The sequence below is a fragment of the Diabrotica undecimpunctata genome, chromosome 4 (genome assembly GCF_040954645.1).
Source record: "Diabrotica undecimpunctata isolate CICGRU chromosome 4, icDiaUnde3, whole genome shotgun sequence".
Taxonomy (NCBI): Eukaryota; Metazoa; Arthropoda; class Insecta; order Coleoptera; family Chrysomelidae; genus Diabrotica; species Diabrotica undecimpunctata.
In genome coordinates, this window is record NC_092806.1 from 54,218,956 (window position 1) to 54,236,154 (window position 17,199).

Genomic DNA, 17,199 nt, shown 5'->3' on the forward strand with positions numbered 1-17,199 from the left:
AATTACACCGACCATAACACCAGAAAACAATAGCGAACCAACTAAAATAAACCAATCCACCAATAAAAATCAAACGCTTCTTCGTCTACATCGAAATTAAATCTTATCTCACTCTACTAACATTAACAATGTAGACCTGTTAAATGAAACACTATCTAAAGACAGTCTGGTAATCGCTAAACTCATAGATTCTCACTCAAAATGAACTTCTTCTAAAACTGTAATTGCCGTTGCTTATAATTCAACTGAAGAATAAGACATACTTAATTCAATAAAAACATTTTACTATTTTTGTATTATTATTTGCATTGTAGTACAATATCTTACAAAATACATAAAAGTCACTTACATAATTTAAAAACCAATGGAAAACAGAGCACAATAGGTTTAAAAAATAGCACGTGTTTTCGCTAAATTTCCAGCGAACAGTAGCCGCTACCCATAGACTAAGCGTCCCAGGTATGGGTCACACCTTTCGGACATGAGTTCGACCGTAGCTATTTAACTTGCCGATATGTGCTGTACGATCCAAGGCCCAAGGGTAAGACACTGGCCTATGCGAAAAATCAATGTGGCTTATATATGAGTCGTTTGGTAGCGAACGTGTTAAAACGTTAAAGTTTCGAAAAATTTATATTCTTAACCTAACTTTAACATTGTATAGTCAATTTACACGTTTGAGCCTTGAATTTTACAACTAAAAAATACAAACGAATAAAAAAATAAACGATGAAATTAAATTGTACGATTTTTAACATGTTTATTTTTATGATAATTAATCTGTTAAAAATTGGTATTTTAGAACATTTCATAATCTCGTAATCGAGATCTACCCGTAATCTTGATTTGTTTCTACGATACCGCATGATAAAGTGTTATGTATATAGTGTACTATTACACGACTTGGAAGCTTGAACATTAACAGTCAGCTCGTTGCGACGTTTAGAGAGCTTTGAGATGTGGGTATTTCGTCGTATGCTGAAAATTCCATGGACTGACCGCGTTAGAAATGAAGAAGTTTTAAGGCGTATAAAAAGAGAACGTGAACTCACAGAAATTGTCAAGAAGCGCAAAACGTCTTATCTTGGGCACATATTTAGACACGACAGGTATAAATTCCTTCAGCTTATTATAGATGGGAAAATAGAAGGCAGACGCGGCCCGGGTAGACGACAAATGACCTGGCTGCGCAACATCAAAGATTGGACAGGATTAGACTTTCAAAGTTTAATAAGGAAAGCCCAAAATAGGGAAGACTTTGCAGAGGTCATCGCCAATCTTCGCTAAGAAGACGGCACCTAAAGAAGGATAATCTCTACTCTCCAAAATTATACTCTTAAAGTTAGGTTTTTTCACTTAAGTTTTTACTTAAATTAAATAATTCTTCATATTTAAGAGAATTCTCCGTTACAAAGGTTGACAAAAACATCAACACCACTCTAAATTTCAAAACAACTGCTTTAAAGAAATACTTTATGCTGCAACCATAACATTCTCTTAGATTTTTCAGCCAAGATATTCGCCTTTTTCGGACATTCTTGTGTATATTTTGACTTGGATTAAGAGCTATGAGATACCGCATTTTTCTCCACGCATTATATATCCTATATACTCCAGTTTTATTTGTTTAATTGTCATTTTCACTTCATTTTTTTTAGTGATCTTCTTAACACTTTAACGTTCGTAATGTCATCCATCCATGGGATCTTCAGAATCTTTCTATATGTCCACAATTAAGTCCTCTTATCGCCTCTGGCAGATAGCATAGAGAAGCATAGGGAGGCGTAGAATGTCATGGCTGCGCAACCTGAGAGAGTGGTACGGATGTACATCAAATGAACTTTTCATAGCAGCCGTCTCAAAAGTCCAAATAGCTATGATGATTGCCGACCTCCACCGCGGAGATGGCACTTGAAGAAGAAGATCGCCTCTGGATTAAGCATTTACGATTTGATTCCGTAATACAGGACAATGTGGTTAATTATATTTTTAAGGGTAATGTCAAATATCTGTTCTTTGAGAGAGGGATCATATTCTTCACTGCATTTTAATATTTTCTCCCTCTTTTTAATAATTTCTTTTCTTCTTTCTAGATTTTTTTAAATTATCTGCTATTACTATAGTATTATTAGCATATCTAATATTGTTAATTAAGATCTCATCTACTTATATCTCTGCTGATTCTGATTCAATAGCTTCTCTATTCTTTCCTCAGTGTAAGTATTAAATAATACCGGTGACAATGTACGTCCCTCATCATTTTGACTTTTTAGCCTATTTCCCACCCAATTGTTAATGTTACTAACTAATTGTAATAAAGGTTTGATATTATTTCTATATCTCGTTTAACCATGGTTTTGAGAATTTCCATTAGTTTTTCATATTTAACTCTATCGACGGTTTTGTTGTCGTCTATGATTTAGGTACAAATCATTATAATACTGGCTTTACGACTCTATATAGGTCCTAGCCTCCTCAATAATTTCTCACCAGTCGTCCATATCCATCATCTTCCTCTGCCAAGCACGTATTTTCATATTTCTCATGTCTTCATTTATGTTATCAACGAACCTTGTTCAATAAACTACAAGAGTCGTGGATGATTTCGTTTTCCATGTCATCTGTTCCTCTTACCTCATCCCTTCTATTTTCCAGCTTTTCTTCCTTTCTTCTCTATATTAAGTGCTCGTTTAAAGTATTCGATCCATCGGTTTAATACTTCTTTCCGTGTTTTTAATAGGTCACCATTCGGACTTCTGCATTGGTTTGTAGTTACCTTGAATTCTTTTCTGTTCGTGTTGATGAAACAGGCATAAAGGTCCTGATTAATATCGAATCATCCTTGAATAAGAACTTTAAATAAAATTATACTTCGTTACGGGAGCCCAATTGCTTATGTCTAATTTTAGTTTGGTGTGTATGAATTTTGCTGTGTATGAATCTTAATAGCATGTGTAAAATAAAACTACTCTTGGCATTAATTTTAATTCGCCTCCTTTCCTCTTTTGAATTTGACCTACATAAAATCGGAAGTGTTAAATCAACAACAATAAGAAGAAAAAATTGTCACCAAAATTTGTCGAATCACCAAATAGAGAGAAAACCGCATTAAAACTATTGAAATTAGTCGACTCCAATTGCTATAAGTAGACAAATGTGGTTTATGAATTGTTAATAAAAAAATAATAAACAAGTGTCTGTACTTTCTATAATGTCGATCTATCGAAACAAAGTTTGCTACTGTTTAAAACACTCAGTACACCGTTACGATCTTAAATCATTTTATAGACATTCCTATCTTGCTTGTTAAGTTAAACATGTAAAAATATTTACACAAAAGCTTTGGGCCAGCATCAGAATGTTTAAACATGAACGAAATTTGAAAACTCAATATTTGTATGACAAAAGATGTTCGAATATACGAAGGTATAAGATTTTATCTCTGTGATATAACTAAAATGCATTTCCTTGTAACGAGAATAAATCTGATCAAACATCGAATGCAACCGGGACCCATTTTACCTTGAAATTGTCCTCCAGTAAATTGAAAAGAGTAGGAAATTGTATGAAACGTCTATGACATTTGTAAAAAAAAGTTTTATATTAAAATATCATTATCTTAACGCTTAAAAAAACTCATTGCTTTTGGAAGACACATTTTGTAGATTAGCAGTTCAAGATAAATAAAAAATGTTAATAATATTATTAATATAACGGAAAATTTACAAACGTTTACATAAATATTATAATAGATTATAAGAACGAAAAATGTGAGGACGAAAAACTGGTCTACTGTCATTCATTTAATTTTTTTTCTCGGATCAAAACAAAGATGGTTTTCTTCCTTCTTCCAGTGGCGCTCTAGCCTAAATTGAGCCTTCGTCTGCCGCAATTTCTTCCTCCGACATAGGCTGGCGCGCCTCTCTTACATTCATCAAGTTTTGTGCATCTGCTATAACTTCATTTTTCGATCTTTTTGGTAATAACTTTTTGGTCATCGTTCCTGCGTCGTATTATATATGGTTCGTCATAGCAATCTGTGGTCATTCATTCAAGTCCTTGGTCTCTAACACAAATTTTGAGATAGTTGCTTCCTTGAACAGTTGTTAAGATTCAGAGATATACCTAGATGTCCATATACCATTTTTTGACCGGTTCAAAGATAGTTCTTAGGCTTGTAACGAAAATTAAACCTGAATGGGAAGAAAGAAGACCCAGCAGTTGGATACTACTGTTAATAACTAAAAATTAACTTAAGGAGATGTTTTTTATTGGAATTTATATTAAACGGAGATTTTCAGATCTAATTACGTTCACCATGCAAAGCACCATTTAGGTGTATCAAGGGACAAAAGTGGTCAGCGTTAATGGTGAGCGTTAAGACGTGGGTCTACGAATATCTAAACAGAACGGAGGGATTCTGTTGTCAGAAAGAATGAATTTGAAAAATAGAATCGTATCAACTAAAAAGAGAAGTAACAAGGAAAACTGGGAATCCTATATGTTAGACGATTGGTTTAAGAAAGATAAAAATCAACAGATACAAATAGACAAAAGACAAGAAATCGGGGAAGCACCTTACTAGCAGCGAATACGTTACAGAACTATTCACTCTCAAGAAACGTTTAAGCATTAGAAATATATCAAAATAAAAACAGAAATAGAAAATGCCAAAATGATGACGTGTGACTTTTAAGTTTTTAACAAAATTATGCAAGCTACAAAAAATGTGCTTAGCTAAACATAGAAAACAACATATTAGGAAAAGTAAAATTTTTTTTAGAATTTTAAGTAAAATAATTTGAGGAGAAAAGAACTTTCAAGTTAGGCATGGGGTCTCCAGTGACTCCGTGGTATTATGATATTAGGGTTAAAAATATTTACGAAGAAGTCCACGTTTTTATTTTCTAGCATTATGAGAATGTTGATCGATTATCTGAAAGAGAATATTTTCATTTTGTGTGATCTTCAGAGCATGCAATACTCCTGCCATTGTTTTATTTGCACCTATTTCTTGTTCTTCAAGGATACATACTCTTCTTTTCCGCTTTTGTCTTCGAGTATCTCTACGTGATAACATAAAATATAATTTTTATTAAAATAAACAAACTAATAGTTTTTTATGATGTTTTTTGTTATTTGATTATATTTTATTAATTTTAATTTATTGTTTACGATATTTTTATACTGCTTCTTTATGAAATTTGTATATCTTTATAAAAGCTTTTGTCCATTTAAGGAAAAATCTTTCACAGATACCTTTCCTTTGAGGTTTATCTTTAAAATATCAAACAAATCACGATGAAAATGTACAAAGCCCCTAAATGCGGCGTAACTCAGATAAGATTCAGTAAAGTAATAATATTTTCACAAAAATTGTTTAACATTCAAAGCGAGTGGTACATACACAAACCAAATAATAACCAAGCCGGAATGTAATCCATTACGATAACATAAAAGGGCCGAACGAAGGCAGAGGGTTGAGCTTCGTGCACATTCATCGAGATTTCGAGCTTTCATCGGATCATAAAGTATTACGCGGACGCCTGAAGGGCCAGTTATATAATTTGAATGTATAGCCCATATTTTCCTTAGGGCTTTCCTGCATGTTTTCGAAAGTGCTGGATAAAATGACCCGAGTACTGACAGAAAAGAATAGGCCGTAATACCGAAATTAATGCCTAATTGTTTGGTATAAACAAATAAAAGAAAAAAATGCTTTAGGGTTTTTAAATTGTAAGTTTTAATCAATTATTTACGGCTTTGGATTTTATCGATATCGATTATGTCGATACGGGGATTCACCCACGAGACGATCCACTTGAAACTAGTTTTCCACTAGTTTTCAACCGTTATTTTCAAACTGTTGCGTTGTGGGCACCTCAATTAAAATTAAATAAACCTTAGCTTTTCACTTCGCAGATACATTCAAATTAAACTATCATTGCCTAGTTATATATTATAAATTTTTTTTAACTGTAAAGTTACACAGAATACAATTCAAAATATAACCGGAAACTTTGTCTTGAAAGAGAAAAATCAAAGAAGTGAACATCTAATCAAATTCTGCCAAGAAAATGTTAAATAGATTACATCTTAATAAACCACCGATTTTAAAACAATATTAAAGATATAAAAGCTTAATCCAGCGCTCATATAAGCGCAAATCATAATTTTTTACTCTGTTCCAAAATACTAATTAAATTAAAGAAATTAACAAAGCCAACTAAACCCAGTAAGATATATCTCGACTCCATCAGAAACCCTAAACAGGTGAACACATATCACAGCAAACAAATAGAAAAATACACAAAATAACGATTATATTAAATGAAACTAGAACCAACGAAGGTTGGTACGATACACAAAACTCGATTTTAGAAGAAGTAAGAGAGTCTCTAAAACACCTACAATATTGGCAAAAAATTAGTGGATTATACAGGAAATATTAGATCTGATAGAAGTTGAACGGAAATATAAAGTTAGAAATATTAACAAATACAGCGAAGTCAACAAACTTTTAAAAAGAAAAATTAAGCAAGAAAAAAAAATGTGGCTCCAGAACTCATGTGGCAAAATAGATAACTTACAAAAAATACGTCAGCTTCAACCTCCACAACAAACTTTAATATATCTCTGGAAGTAGAAAATTGATAAATACTCACGAACTTAAAAACACGTTTTTTTGAGCTGGCCTTTTTGATGATGCTTTTGAAGAAAATGCTACACATACGCTACTTATGATAACCAGTTAGGCATATGTCCCAATATACTGAAATCAGAAGTAAGAATCGCAATACAGCAAGCCAAAAATAATAAAGCACCTGGACCAAATCAAATCCCTGCTTAAACTTTTTGATGAAGAAAATATTATCTAGTTAACCACTTTTTTTAATAAAACTTACAATGAAGGAAAAATAGCAGCTGATTGGTTGGAGTCACTGGTCAAAACATTACCAAAGAAAAGCAGCCCCACCAAATGCAGCCACTTTAGACTAATGAGTTTAATGAGCCACGCACTTAAGTTACTTTTACGAATTATAAAAACCGAGTATTTCCGAGAATGAGTAATAAACAATTTGGATTTATAAATGGTCCAGGAATTTAAAAGGCACTATTTTTGTATGAGCGTTCTCTTACAAAAAGGTGTAACTTTCGACATAATGTTTATGTTTGTGTCATCGACTTCGAGAAAGCATTTGGGCGAGTACAACATGATACACTTTTCGAGTGAATGCGGCAGCAGGACTAGACCACTTCGATATAAGTCTGCGATCGTAATATATAATATTACATTAGTTTTTACTATCAATTTTACTAAGTGTTTTCATCTCTGCTGTTTCTAAGATCCTTTTTGCCCTCTCTGTGTCAGGTCGTGTTTCTGTCGCGTATGGCATTATTGGTCTGAAGACTGTTTTGTAATTTCTGCCTTTTATTTCTTTCCCGATATTTTTATTTCTCCATATTGTTTCATTCAGGCAGCCTGCGGCTCTGTTTGCTCTATTCACTTAATCTTCCACTTCAGTTTCCAGCTTTTCGTAGCTAGGTAATGTGATGCCTAGATATTTCAACTCCATCACTTGTTCTATTATCTGACCTTCCAGCTCCAATTTACATCTTAGTAAATTTTCTGTTGTAACCATGCATTTTGTCCTTTTTGGGAAAATTTACATGTAAAATTATCTGACGGTTATATTAAATTGGTGCACCATACGTTGTAAATCGTCTTCACTTTGAGAGAGTAATATTGTGTCATCTGCATACCAGATTATTTTAAGTTGTTTTTCTTCCATTTGGTATATTTTTTTAGTTCTTACTTTTTTTATTATCTCATCAATAATCAGGTTAAACAATACAGGACTCAGAGAATCTCCCTGTCTTATCCCATTGCCAACTTCAAGAGGGTCGGTTAGTTCTTCTTCCTCTTTTACTTTTATTGTGTTGTTTTGGTAAATATTTTCGATCGTTTTTATTATGCCTAGAGATATCTCTCTTGCGTACAATAAGTGGATAACGTCCTTTAATTTGACCCGGTCAAATGCCTTCTTAAGGTTCACGAAACATAGATATGCCGGTTTGTTGTATTCTAATGATTTCTGTTGCACTTGCCTCATTATAAATATAGCATCGGTGCATAATCTTCCCGACCTGAAACCTTGTTGTTCTTCTTCTAGTGTTACAATTTCATTCAGTTTATTTGTTACCACTTTGTTAGTTAATATTAGTGTTGTGTTTAATAAAATATTTCCTTTGTAATTTTCCGGGTCCGATTGGTTTCCCTTTTTGAAGAGAGGTATTAGGATGCTTGATCACCATTCTTCAGAAATTCTGTTTTGTTGGATTATTTTTTGGATTAGTTTTAATAGTTGTTTGGTCAGATCTGGTGCTCCGTACTTTAGGAGTTTGTTCGGTATTCTGCCCTCTCCTGGTGATTTTCTATTCTTGAATTTCCTTAATGCTTCTTTACCTCTTCCTCCTCAATGTCCTCCTCGCTTGTCGTCACGTCTGGTGTTGGGTGTTCATTATCATCTCCTTTAGCAAAAAATTATTAAAGTAACAAAACAAAAGTTGGACAATACTTAAACCAAATTGAGCGAGATACAAGTATGCAGTTGAATTAAACACTTTCAAGTCAATAAGTTTAAAAAGGATGGTTTGTCTATGATTCTTAGATTATTTAAAGAATTAATATTAAAAAAAAGAGAGAATTTTTACATTTATTTATAGAAAACTGTATTTAATGACCTTATTCTCTCTAAAAACAATTCATGATTTAGAAATAATATAAAGATAATAGCAACAAAAACCAAAAAATCGCAAACTGTCTATTAAAGTTAATATTCAAAACACTAAAATTACTATTTCGTCTCTATAAAATACTCAAAATTTCTGTCAGTGAATGTATATCATGTGTCTGTGTTGTTTTGGTCCACAAAGCCTGTGATATTTTCAATAAATCCGGTAGCTTCACAAATGTGACCTGTTTTCGATAAAAAGTGAATGCATGTCCATAAATCCGTTTGTGTTTTAAATATTGGATTGTTTGATGTCGATTTTCAGAGTTTTTATGCAATTTATAAAGAGTGGCTCGTGTATTATCCGTTATGTATATTTAAAAATGTTGAAAACATTTGCTCAAAAATTCGTTACTAAAGGCAATTATATACTTGCCTTTACATTTTTTTTTAACATTTTTAGCAAAAAGATTAATAATAATATTTAATCTATTGGGAAGTTTTGGAGGGAAACTACAATATATGTATATTATTTAAACTATAATAAAATTTCATGTTGTTATCATCATTTACTTTTAGACTAGGGTGGTTCTATTTTGAGGTGGATGTGTGAGGTTTCCTCTTACTGAAATGTCAGACTATGAACAAGTCCCCTTAATCAGTTAACATAAAATGTATTAATAAGAACATATCCCAAGTGAGAGAACAAGTACATAAAGCAGATAGACTGGCAGGATGGCTTAATAACACTATATGGCAAGACAGCAACTTTAACACTGAGATGAAGTTAAGAATTTATAAAGTCAGTGTAAAAGCAATAATGACATATTCCTCAGAAACTAGAAAAAGCAGAGATGAGAGTACTGAGAAGAATTACAGGAAAGAATTGTTTATAAAGAGAAAGATGAAGAGAAAGAAGAACACATTACCGCCTGAGGAGACTTCAGACAATACTATATTAGGTTTAGTACAGTGGTGCTCAGAATTATACGACATGGGATCTACCACATAAACTGCAAGCGTCCGAATATCGACTGCTATACCCTGTTTTTAAACCAGGAGGAGTAATTCAAATTTACCGCGCCGCAATGTTTGTTTTGTAATTGGTCCAACCTGAGACTAGTTTACTCCTCTGTTGTGAAATTTTGACACTAATGGCATTTCATAGGTTAATTGAGTTATATCGATTATATCGTTATAGCGATTTTTAATGTTTTCTGTATTATTCTTTTAATTTTTAGATTTTTAGTCTGCTTTTATATAAAAAACAGTTATTTTTAGAACTCTTTAGCGACGTATTAGTATAATATAATATTTTTGGATTACCGTCAAAGGCCGATATGATCAACCAAAAAAGAAGATGTATTTGCTAACTTTTCTAGTGACTCTCTTGGGTGTGAATCTGTCTCTTTAGTTTAGTCCTCCTGGTTTAAAAACAAAGCATAGTAAAAAAAAACAATTTTGAAAATAAAAAACTTTATTGCACATTTCTAGTTGATAAAAAGTTGTAACTACAGAGAGTTGTAATTAAAGTGATGTTTTTCATATTAATTTTATTTGGATGTTGATGCATGGCACTGCATATCAACCACAAGTATTTCATATGATGGTACGTAATTACCTAGGGCCAAACGCAAGCATGAAGAGAGACGTTCGTCAGTTAGCCGATTACGATATTTTGATTTCACTATCTTCATTTGGGAAAATGCAGACTCACACAAGTATGTAGATCCAAAGAATGCTGTGCGCTGCAGAGCTACTTGTCTCAAAGACGGATATTTCTCGGACGATATGAAAGACCAAAATTTCGTATCGGTCGCTCTGGATTTAAGGTGTATATCCGAAATTATTTTCAGTACCTCATTTTGGAAGGAAATGTGTGAATAATGCAATGAAATAAAAAAAAAAGGATAAAAAGCCATCGTTAGCTCGACATAATGCTGTTATATGCGCATAATGTAATACACATGAGTTTGTAAATCGGTAGCTTGTATTGTTTCACAAAATTTATAAAAACGTTGCATATATCTTCTCCGCGAGTTTTTTCTTTCAGAGGCAGCATTGTTAACAATTCTTCTTTAGCCAATATGTCAGAAAATACCATCAGAATGAAAATCCACAACTGGGCGGTATCAATCATATCGGTTAACTAGTCAAATTGCAATGAAAAGTACATACACTTCATAATATCACTTTTAACTTGGCTTTCCAAATCTTTGCCCATGATTTCGATACGTCTAGTAACCGTTGGAAGTGATAACTGGACTTCTCTGGTGGCAGACATAATATCCGTTTTATTTTTGAAGTCCTCAAATAATACATTCGTAGCCTCAATGTATGCTTCCTTCACTACCTCTCCACCTTCAAATGGTTTATTATGTTGTGCCAATATATAAGAAATTTTGAACGACGCAATTATTGCAGCTACTGATTGTTTAACAGGCCTAGTGAACATTGATTGCTCCGTCTTCAAACTACTTTTCAAGTCTTGTACTTTCCGTTTTCTAAACAAACTGTTTTGCGGAAAATCATTTTCATACTTTTTATGCAAAGTTTTATAATGCCGTTCTAAATTTCCGCGTTTGGGCCAAACAACGGAAGACCGACAAACAACACAAACACACTTGTCTTTTACCATAGTAAACAGGAATTCTTCTTCCCACGCATTATTAAAATTATATTTTATGTTTTACTCTTTTTCGCGGCACTCATATCGAGTTTTAAATATTAATGTATATAATATATTACTAAAATGTTTTACTAGTAATAACTTAGTAATGAATGATTAATGCTTGACTAACAACAATACAATGTCAATACAGATTACTCCCAGTTTACTGTGAATGCTGATGTGCCAAATCGGCATTATCGCAACTTTCGGGTGAAGAGATAGCATTATATTTATTTCGATCATGAACGTGTGGTGAGTCAGGACAGTTCCCGTATTTTCTCCGTGAATCGCGATCGACTTCAAAAACTTTGGCGATCTACCGGTCGATCGCGATCGACCCTTTGAGCACCGCTGGTTTAGTAGTTCTCTTCTGTCTACTATCTGATGAACAGAACCATATTTAGCTAAGCTTTTGATTCGACTATTTAGAATTACTATTAAGTGTACCAGCACAAATATGTTCAGCATACTTAAGCCAATGATATACTAGGGATTTATGTCAAGTGGTTTTAAAACCCAAAAACTCGAGAACCCTTTTCTCTGGAGTCGAAAAGATTTATTAACCTTCAGAGTACGGACATTATTTTACTTACTTAGATTACGATGATGGGTCAAGCGTCAAAACGTTTTCGATCCAGTCGGACCGTCATCAGTGAAACATTTTAAGTAGTTGAAACAAACTACTGAAAGAGGTGTAAGAACTTTTAAATTAGATAACAATAATAGTTATATTTATTGAGATAATGACACAAGGTCGATTACGAGATTGCACCTAAAGGGAACATACTTTTTCCTTGCTTTAAAAAGGGGAACTACTTTGAAACTACTTGAAACTAACTACTGAAAGAGGTTTAAGAACTTTTAAATTATATGACATTAATGGTTATATTTATTAAGGTAATGACACAAGATCGATTACGAGATTGCACCTAAAGGGAACATACTTTTTCCTTGCATAAAAGGGGGAAATACTTTGTCCACCGTTAAAAGAATTATTTCACCTGTTGGCTTATTTCACCCGTTGACATAACATTGATCTTGTTTCATCTTAATAAATTTAACCATAATTGTCATCTAATTTAAAGGTCCTATATCAGTAGCTAGTTTCAATTACTTTTTAAAATGTTTCACTGATGATGGTCCGTCTGGGCCGAAAACGTTTTGGTCACGATTGCACGTCATGGAAATTACTTCTACAAAGGCAATATGGCAACTATTGATAAAATTTAATTACTAATATTAGGGTTAAAATCTGACGCCGTTGGATGTGATAATGTTTCTACAAAGATGCTACAACTCTCCCTCTCTATGACTGTTCCTTATATTAGGCACATTATTAATTGTTGTTTGGAGGTAGGTTATTTTCCGGACATTTGGAAATATGCCTTGGTAAAACCATTACGCATGACAGATACGAGCTACTGCAATGCATTTTGCAAGGTGAAATTAAAGGAAAAAGGACCCCAGGACGAAGAAGAATATCCTGGCTTGCTAACCTAAGAGCATGGTATAGAAAGACCGCAACACAGCTATTGCGTATAGCAACCAACAAAGTCATCATTGCTAAAATGATCGCCAATATTCGGAACCGACAGGCACTCTTAGAAGAAGAAAACCATTACCCAAATCAAATAAACCGGAATCACTTAATGATCTTCGACCAATAAGCATTCTACCGGCACTGTCTAAAATTTTAGAAAAGGTTATTTATAAACAGATATATGAGTATATTTTTAGAAATAACGTAATCACTAGACCTAGGCAAATACGCAAATTGCATATTTTGCATGTAATGCATAAAAAATGCAAAAATGTCAAATTTTGCATATTTTTATAAAAGTGAGCAAGAAATATTTAATTTTGTTTTATAATCACTTGTGTATTTAAATTCTTGGTATAGTAACTAATAATAGACAGCAGCTTTTAGTTTTGTCACGTTTTGTCCTGGAATTAGGGGTTTGTGTTTGCTAGTTTATGTCTCTAGGTAAAAATTTTTATTTTGACGGTCAATTCCACTTGGTTTCACTTTTGTTGTAAAATTGGAGGCGTAAACAACGTGTATTTCTAATTGTAAATAATTATTGCGCTTTGAAAATGCCGAAAATAAGCAATGTTTCAACTTGGATAAACCTTTACAAAGAGCTGGATAAAGTTTATTGCTTATGTTGTGGCAAAACCGAAAGTACATATGTATCATTTTTTAATTTATTTTAAAAATTTACACGGTGGTACAAACAAAGATTTTAAAATTGGAGATTATGTTTAAGAAAAGTATCGACACAAGGCTAATTCGCAATAAATCAATGTATTTTTTCTTTTTTTAAACATTTTTTAAACTCCTTGCGATAAAAAATAAGATACATATTTAAAATTAAAATCATTCAATAGTATACTGAAAGGTCGCTTTTTTTTCTAACAATAGCATAGTTTGCTTTAATTTTGCTAAAAACAAAGACATATCATATATTGGACTTAATTAAGTGCTTTTAATTTATGCTCACAGTATTTTTTCTTTAACCCTGCGTTGGTCGCATGGTGAGCGCAACGCTCACCATTTTACTTGTTTCTTAACATTTTTCACAATTTTACTCACATTGGCAACTGCGCTCATGTAATCCTTCCTACTACTATTGTGTATAGAATGTTTTACGCAGAATTGTGATCGTGCAACCGTCAGTTTATTCCAAGTATTGATTAAACGCAGATGTCGAGAAATGAGCGATTAGCTCACCCGCGACTAACGACGTGACGATTTTGGAAAGCTACAGAGCAATTTTTGTTGGGTTTTTTTATTGACTTTGTGTTTTAAATCATATAACTTTAAAATATTATTGTGTAATGGATCCTAAAGAAAAGGCCAGACTGTTAAAAATATATGAAGATATGGAGCAAGAGGATTTGTTACTTGAACAGACGCAAGAGCAAAATTTGGACGATGAAGAAAGCGACATAGATTCAGTAGAAGTCAGTTCTAATCATGAGACAGACTCAGAGTTTTCGGCCGATGATACGACAAATACTATTTCAACGTTTTGGTCTGAAGATGGTCCCAACTATATCGGCAGAGACAAAAAAACCATTTGGAAAGTTCACGGTGAGCGAAAAACTAGCCGTATTCGACAGCACAATATTAGTAGCAAACTACCGGGAGTGAAACATGCGGCAAAGGATGCTAAAACTCCATATGAAAGTTGGAACCTGCTCATAACAGATGATATCATTGAAGAAATTGTGACGTGCACAAATTTGTACCTAGAGAAAATAAGAGGCAACTATACACGCAAACGAGATGTTTTAGATACTGACTGTGACGAAATAAAAGCAGTGTTTGGATTGTTGTACATGGCAGGAGTTTTGAAATCCCGACACACCAACCTAAATGACCTATGGAGCAACAATTCTACAGCACCAGAGTTATTCAAAATGGTAATGCCCCTGAAACGTTTCTATTTGTTGCTTCGAGCACTGCGTTTTGATAATATTCACACAAGAGCTGAACGCAAATTAATTGATAAGCCAGCTCCAATAAGAAATATATTTGAGAAATTTATAGAAAAATGCCAAGCCTGCTACACGCCTGGTGAGAACTGTACTATTGACGAAATGCTGAAGGGTTTCCGTGGAAAGTGCAGCTTCAGGCAATATATCCCGTGTAAACCAAACAAATACGGGATAAAAATATTTGCCTTGGCTGAGAGTCGTGTATTTTATACTGTAAGAATGAAGATTTACGCAGGAAAGCAGCCTGATGGTCCATTTTGTATTGACAACAGTCCAGCCAGTGTGGTGAAACGATTGTGTGAACCCATTATAAATTCAGGACGAAATTTAACCTGTGATAACTGGTTCACGTCAGTTCCTTTGGTCGAAGAATTAAAAAAGAAAAAAATAACTTTAGTTGGGACAATTAGAAAAAACAAACGTGAAATTCCTGAAATATTTGTTGCAACTAAAGAAAGGCCAATTCGTAGCAGTTTATTTGCTTTTGATCGTGAATGTTTATTAGTTTCGTACGTCCCAAAAAAAATAAGAATGTCCTGCTTTTGTTAACCCTCCATGAATATGATGAAATTGACGAGGAAAGTGGTGAAGCTTGCAAACCAGCAGTAGTTACTTTTTACAATCAAACAAAATCGGGAGTAGATTCAGTGGACCAACTGAAGAGTCTTTATCCAGTGGCAAGAATCACATGTAGGTGGCCATTGACTGTTTTTTTTACTATGCTAAACATCGCTGGAATAAATGGAAACATTATATTTAGGAGAAATGTATTAGATTCCTGCCAACCAAGACGTGAGTATCTGAAAATTTTAGCCAGACAAGTCATTACCCCACATATGCAAAAAAGAGCGGCCCAAAACTTGCCATTTCTGCTAACTTTGCAAATTAAAAAATATCTGAATCTTCCTTTGACACAGAAACGAGATGTTACTGAGGAAAATCAAGCAGGTGCAAGGCCAAAATGCTCCTATTGCCCCAAGAAAAAAAATCGAAAAACAGCGTCAGAATGCGCCAAGTGTTTCAGAGCAATTTGTAAAGAACATACAATCACCATTTGCACAGAGTGTGAACGCGACGAAGTTCCTGAATCTGAGTAATTTTTTTTATTATTCTAGTTGCTGTTTTAGAATTATGCTAATGTATGTAGATGTACCAAACTTTATATTTTATGTTTTATTCCTTTTTGTATTTTTTTAAAAATATTGACTTTTTTTAGCTTTGATAAATAAATCATTATATTTATGCCTTTTGTTTTTTTGACTCATAAAAAGTCAAAATAAGTCAAAAAAAGTCAAAAAGTCAACATGACAATTGAGCTTCATGCTCACCTGCGACTAATGGTGGTTCATTTAACCATGCGACCAACGCAGGGTTAAATGTAAACAGAAAAAACCAAGAGCCTCTTGTAAATATTTGGGGGTTCTTCCTTCTTGCACAGTCATTTCTTGACATTTTCAAGATTACTACACCGATTTTTAATTGATTTAATTTATATATTTTAATTGTTATGCAAAAACGGTTCATTTTCAGTGTATTTCTACAATATTAGATTTTAAAAATGGGTACAATTATAGAATATTTAAATTCTTTTTTAGATTTCTGAAAAAATTTTTTAAATAGATCAGCATGTCAGAACCGCGAAACATTAAGCTAAAAAAGTAAAAACCACATCCGGTCAAAAATATAAACCTTTAGCGTCCAAGTGCTTTCAGTCAAGTTTCGAAAAACAAACCGATCCAAGAAACTTTTACAAAGACTTGTGTCGTGCATTAGTATCTTCTAATATACCGCTTTCAAAATTATCTAATGAAAAGTTCTTTTTAAAAAAAATATTGCAAACAAAACATTCCCAGTGAAGACATTGTTGTTGTCGCCACTGCTTTCGTCTTAGAGAGTATCATACCATATTATTTATCTGAGTATCATAGAGTGCAATACGCACGCCTATAGGATATATGGCAATTATAATATTCGTATTGCCTTCGTGCAGCGGCGCGCCGTCGCTTTTGTATCACTTTGACTGTCTTAGCCTTATTATCAAATAATCCTCTTCTCCTAAAATCCGTTGCAATATTATCGATGATCTTGAAATCTATCAATCATATGGAAAAGTATCGAAAGAATCGAGTATAAATTTTTTTTCAGTTAGGTCAAACAATTTGGTATTTGGCTGAGTTGATGGACGATGGTAATAACATCAATTTGAAGTATATTACCATGAAACTAAATATTATTAAAGTAGTTTTGAGACCAAGGCATATAAGCAGTAAGACCTATAAATGCTGTATTGAG

At 33.2% G+C, this 17,199-nt stretch overlaps 1 protein-coding gene across 1 annotated transcript in view; it reads right to left on the bottom strand.

Annotated features, from left to right (window-relative positions):
- Window positions 1–11,373, bottom strand: part of mspo (M-spondin) — a 150,186-nt gene extending 138,813 nt beyond the window's left edge. Inside the window, exon 1 of the mRNA XM_072528321.1 lies at window positions 10,914–11,373. Coding sequence (XP_072384422.1) covers window positions 10,914–11,373 — 460 coding nt within the window. The remainder of the gene's footprint in view (window positions 1–10,913) is intronic.
- Between the last annotated feature and the right edge of the window lie 5,826 nt (window positions 11,374–17,199).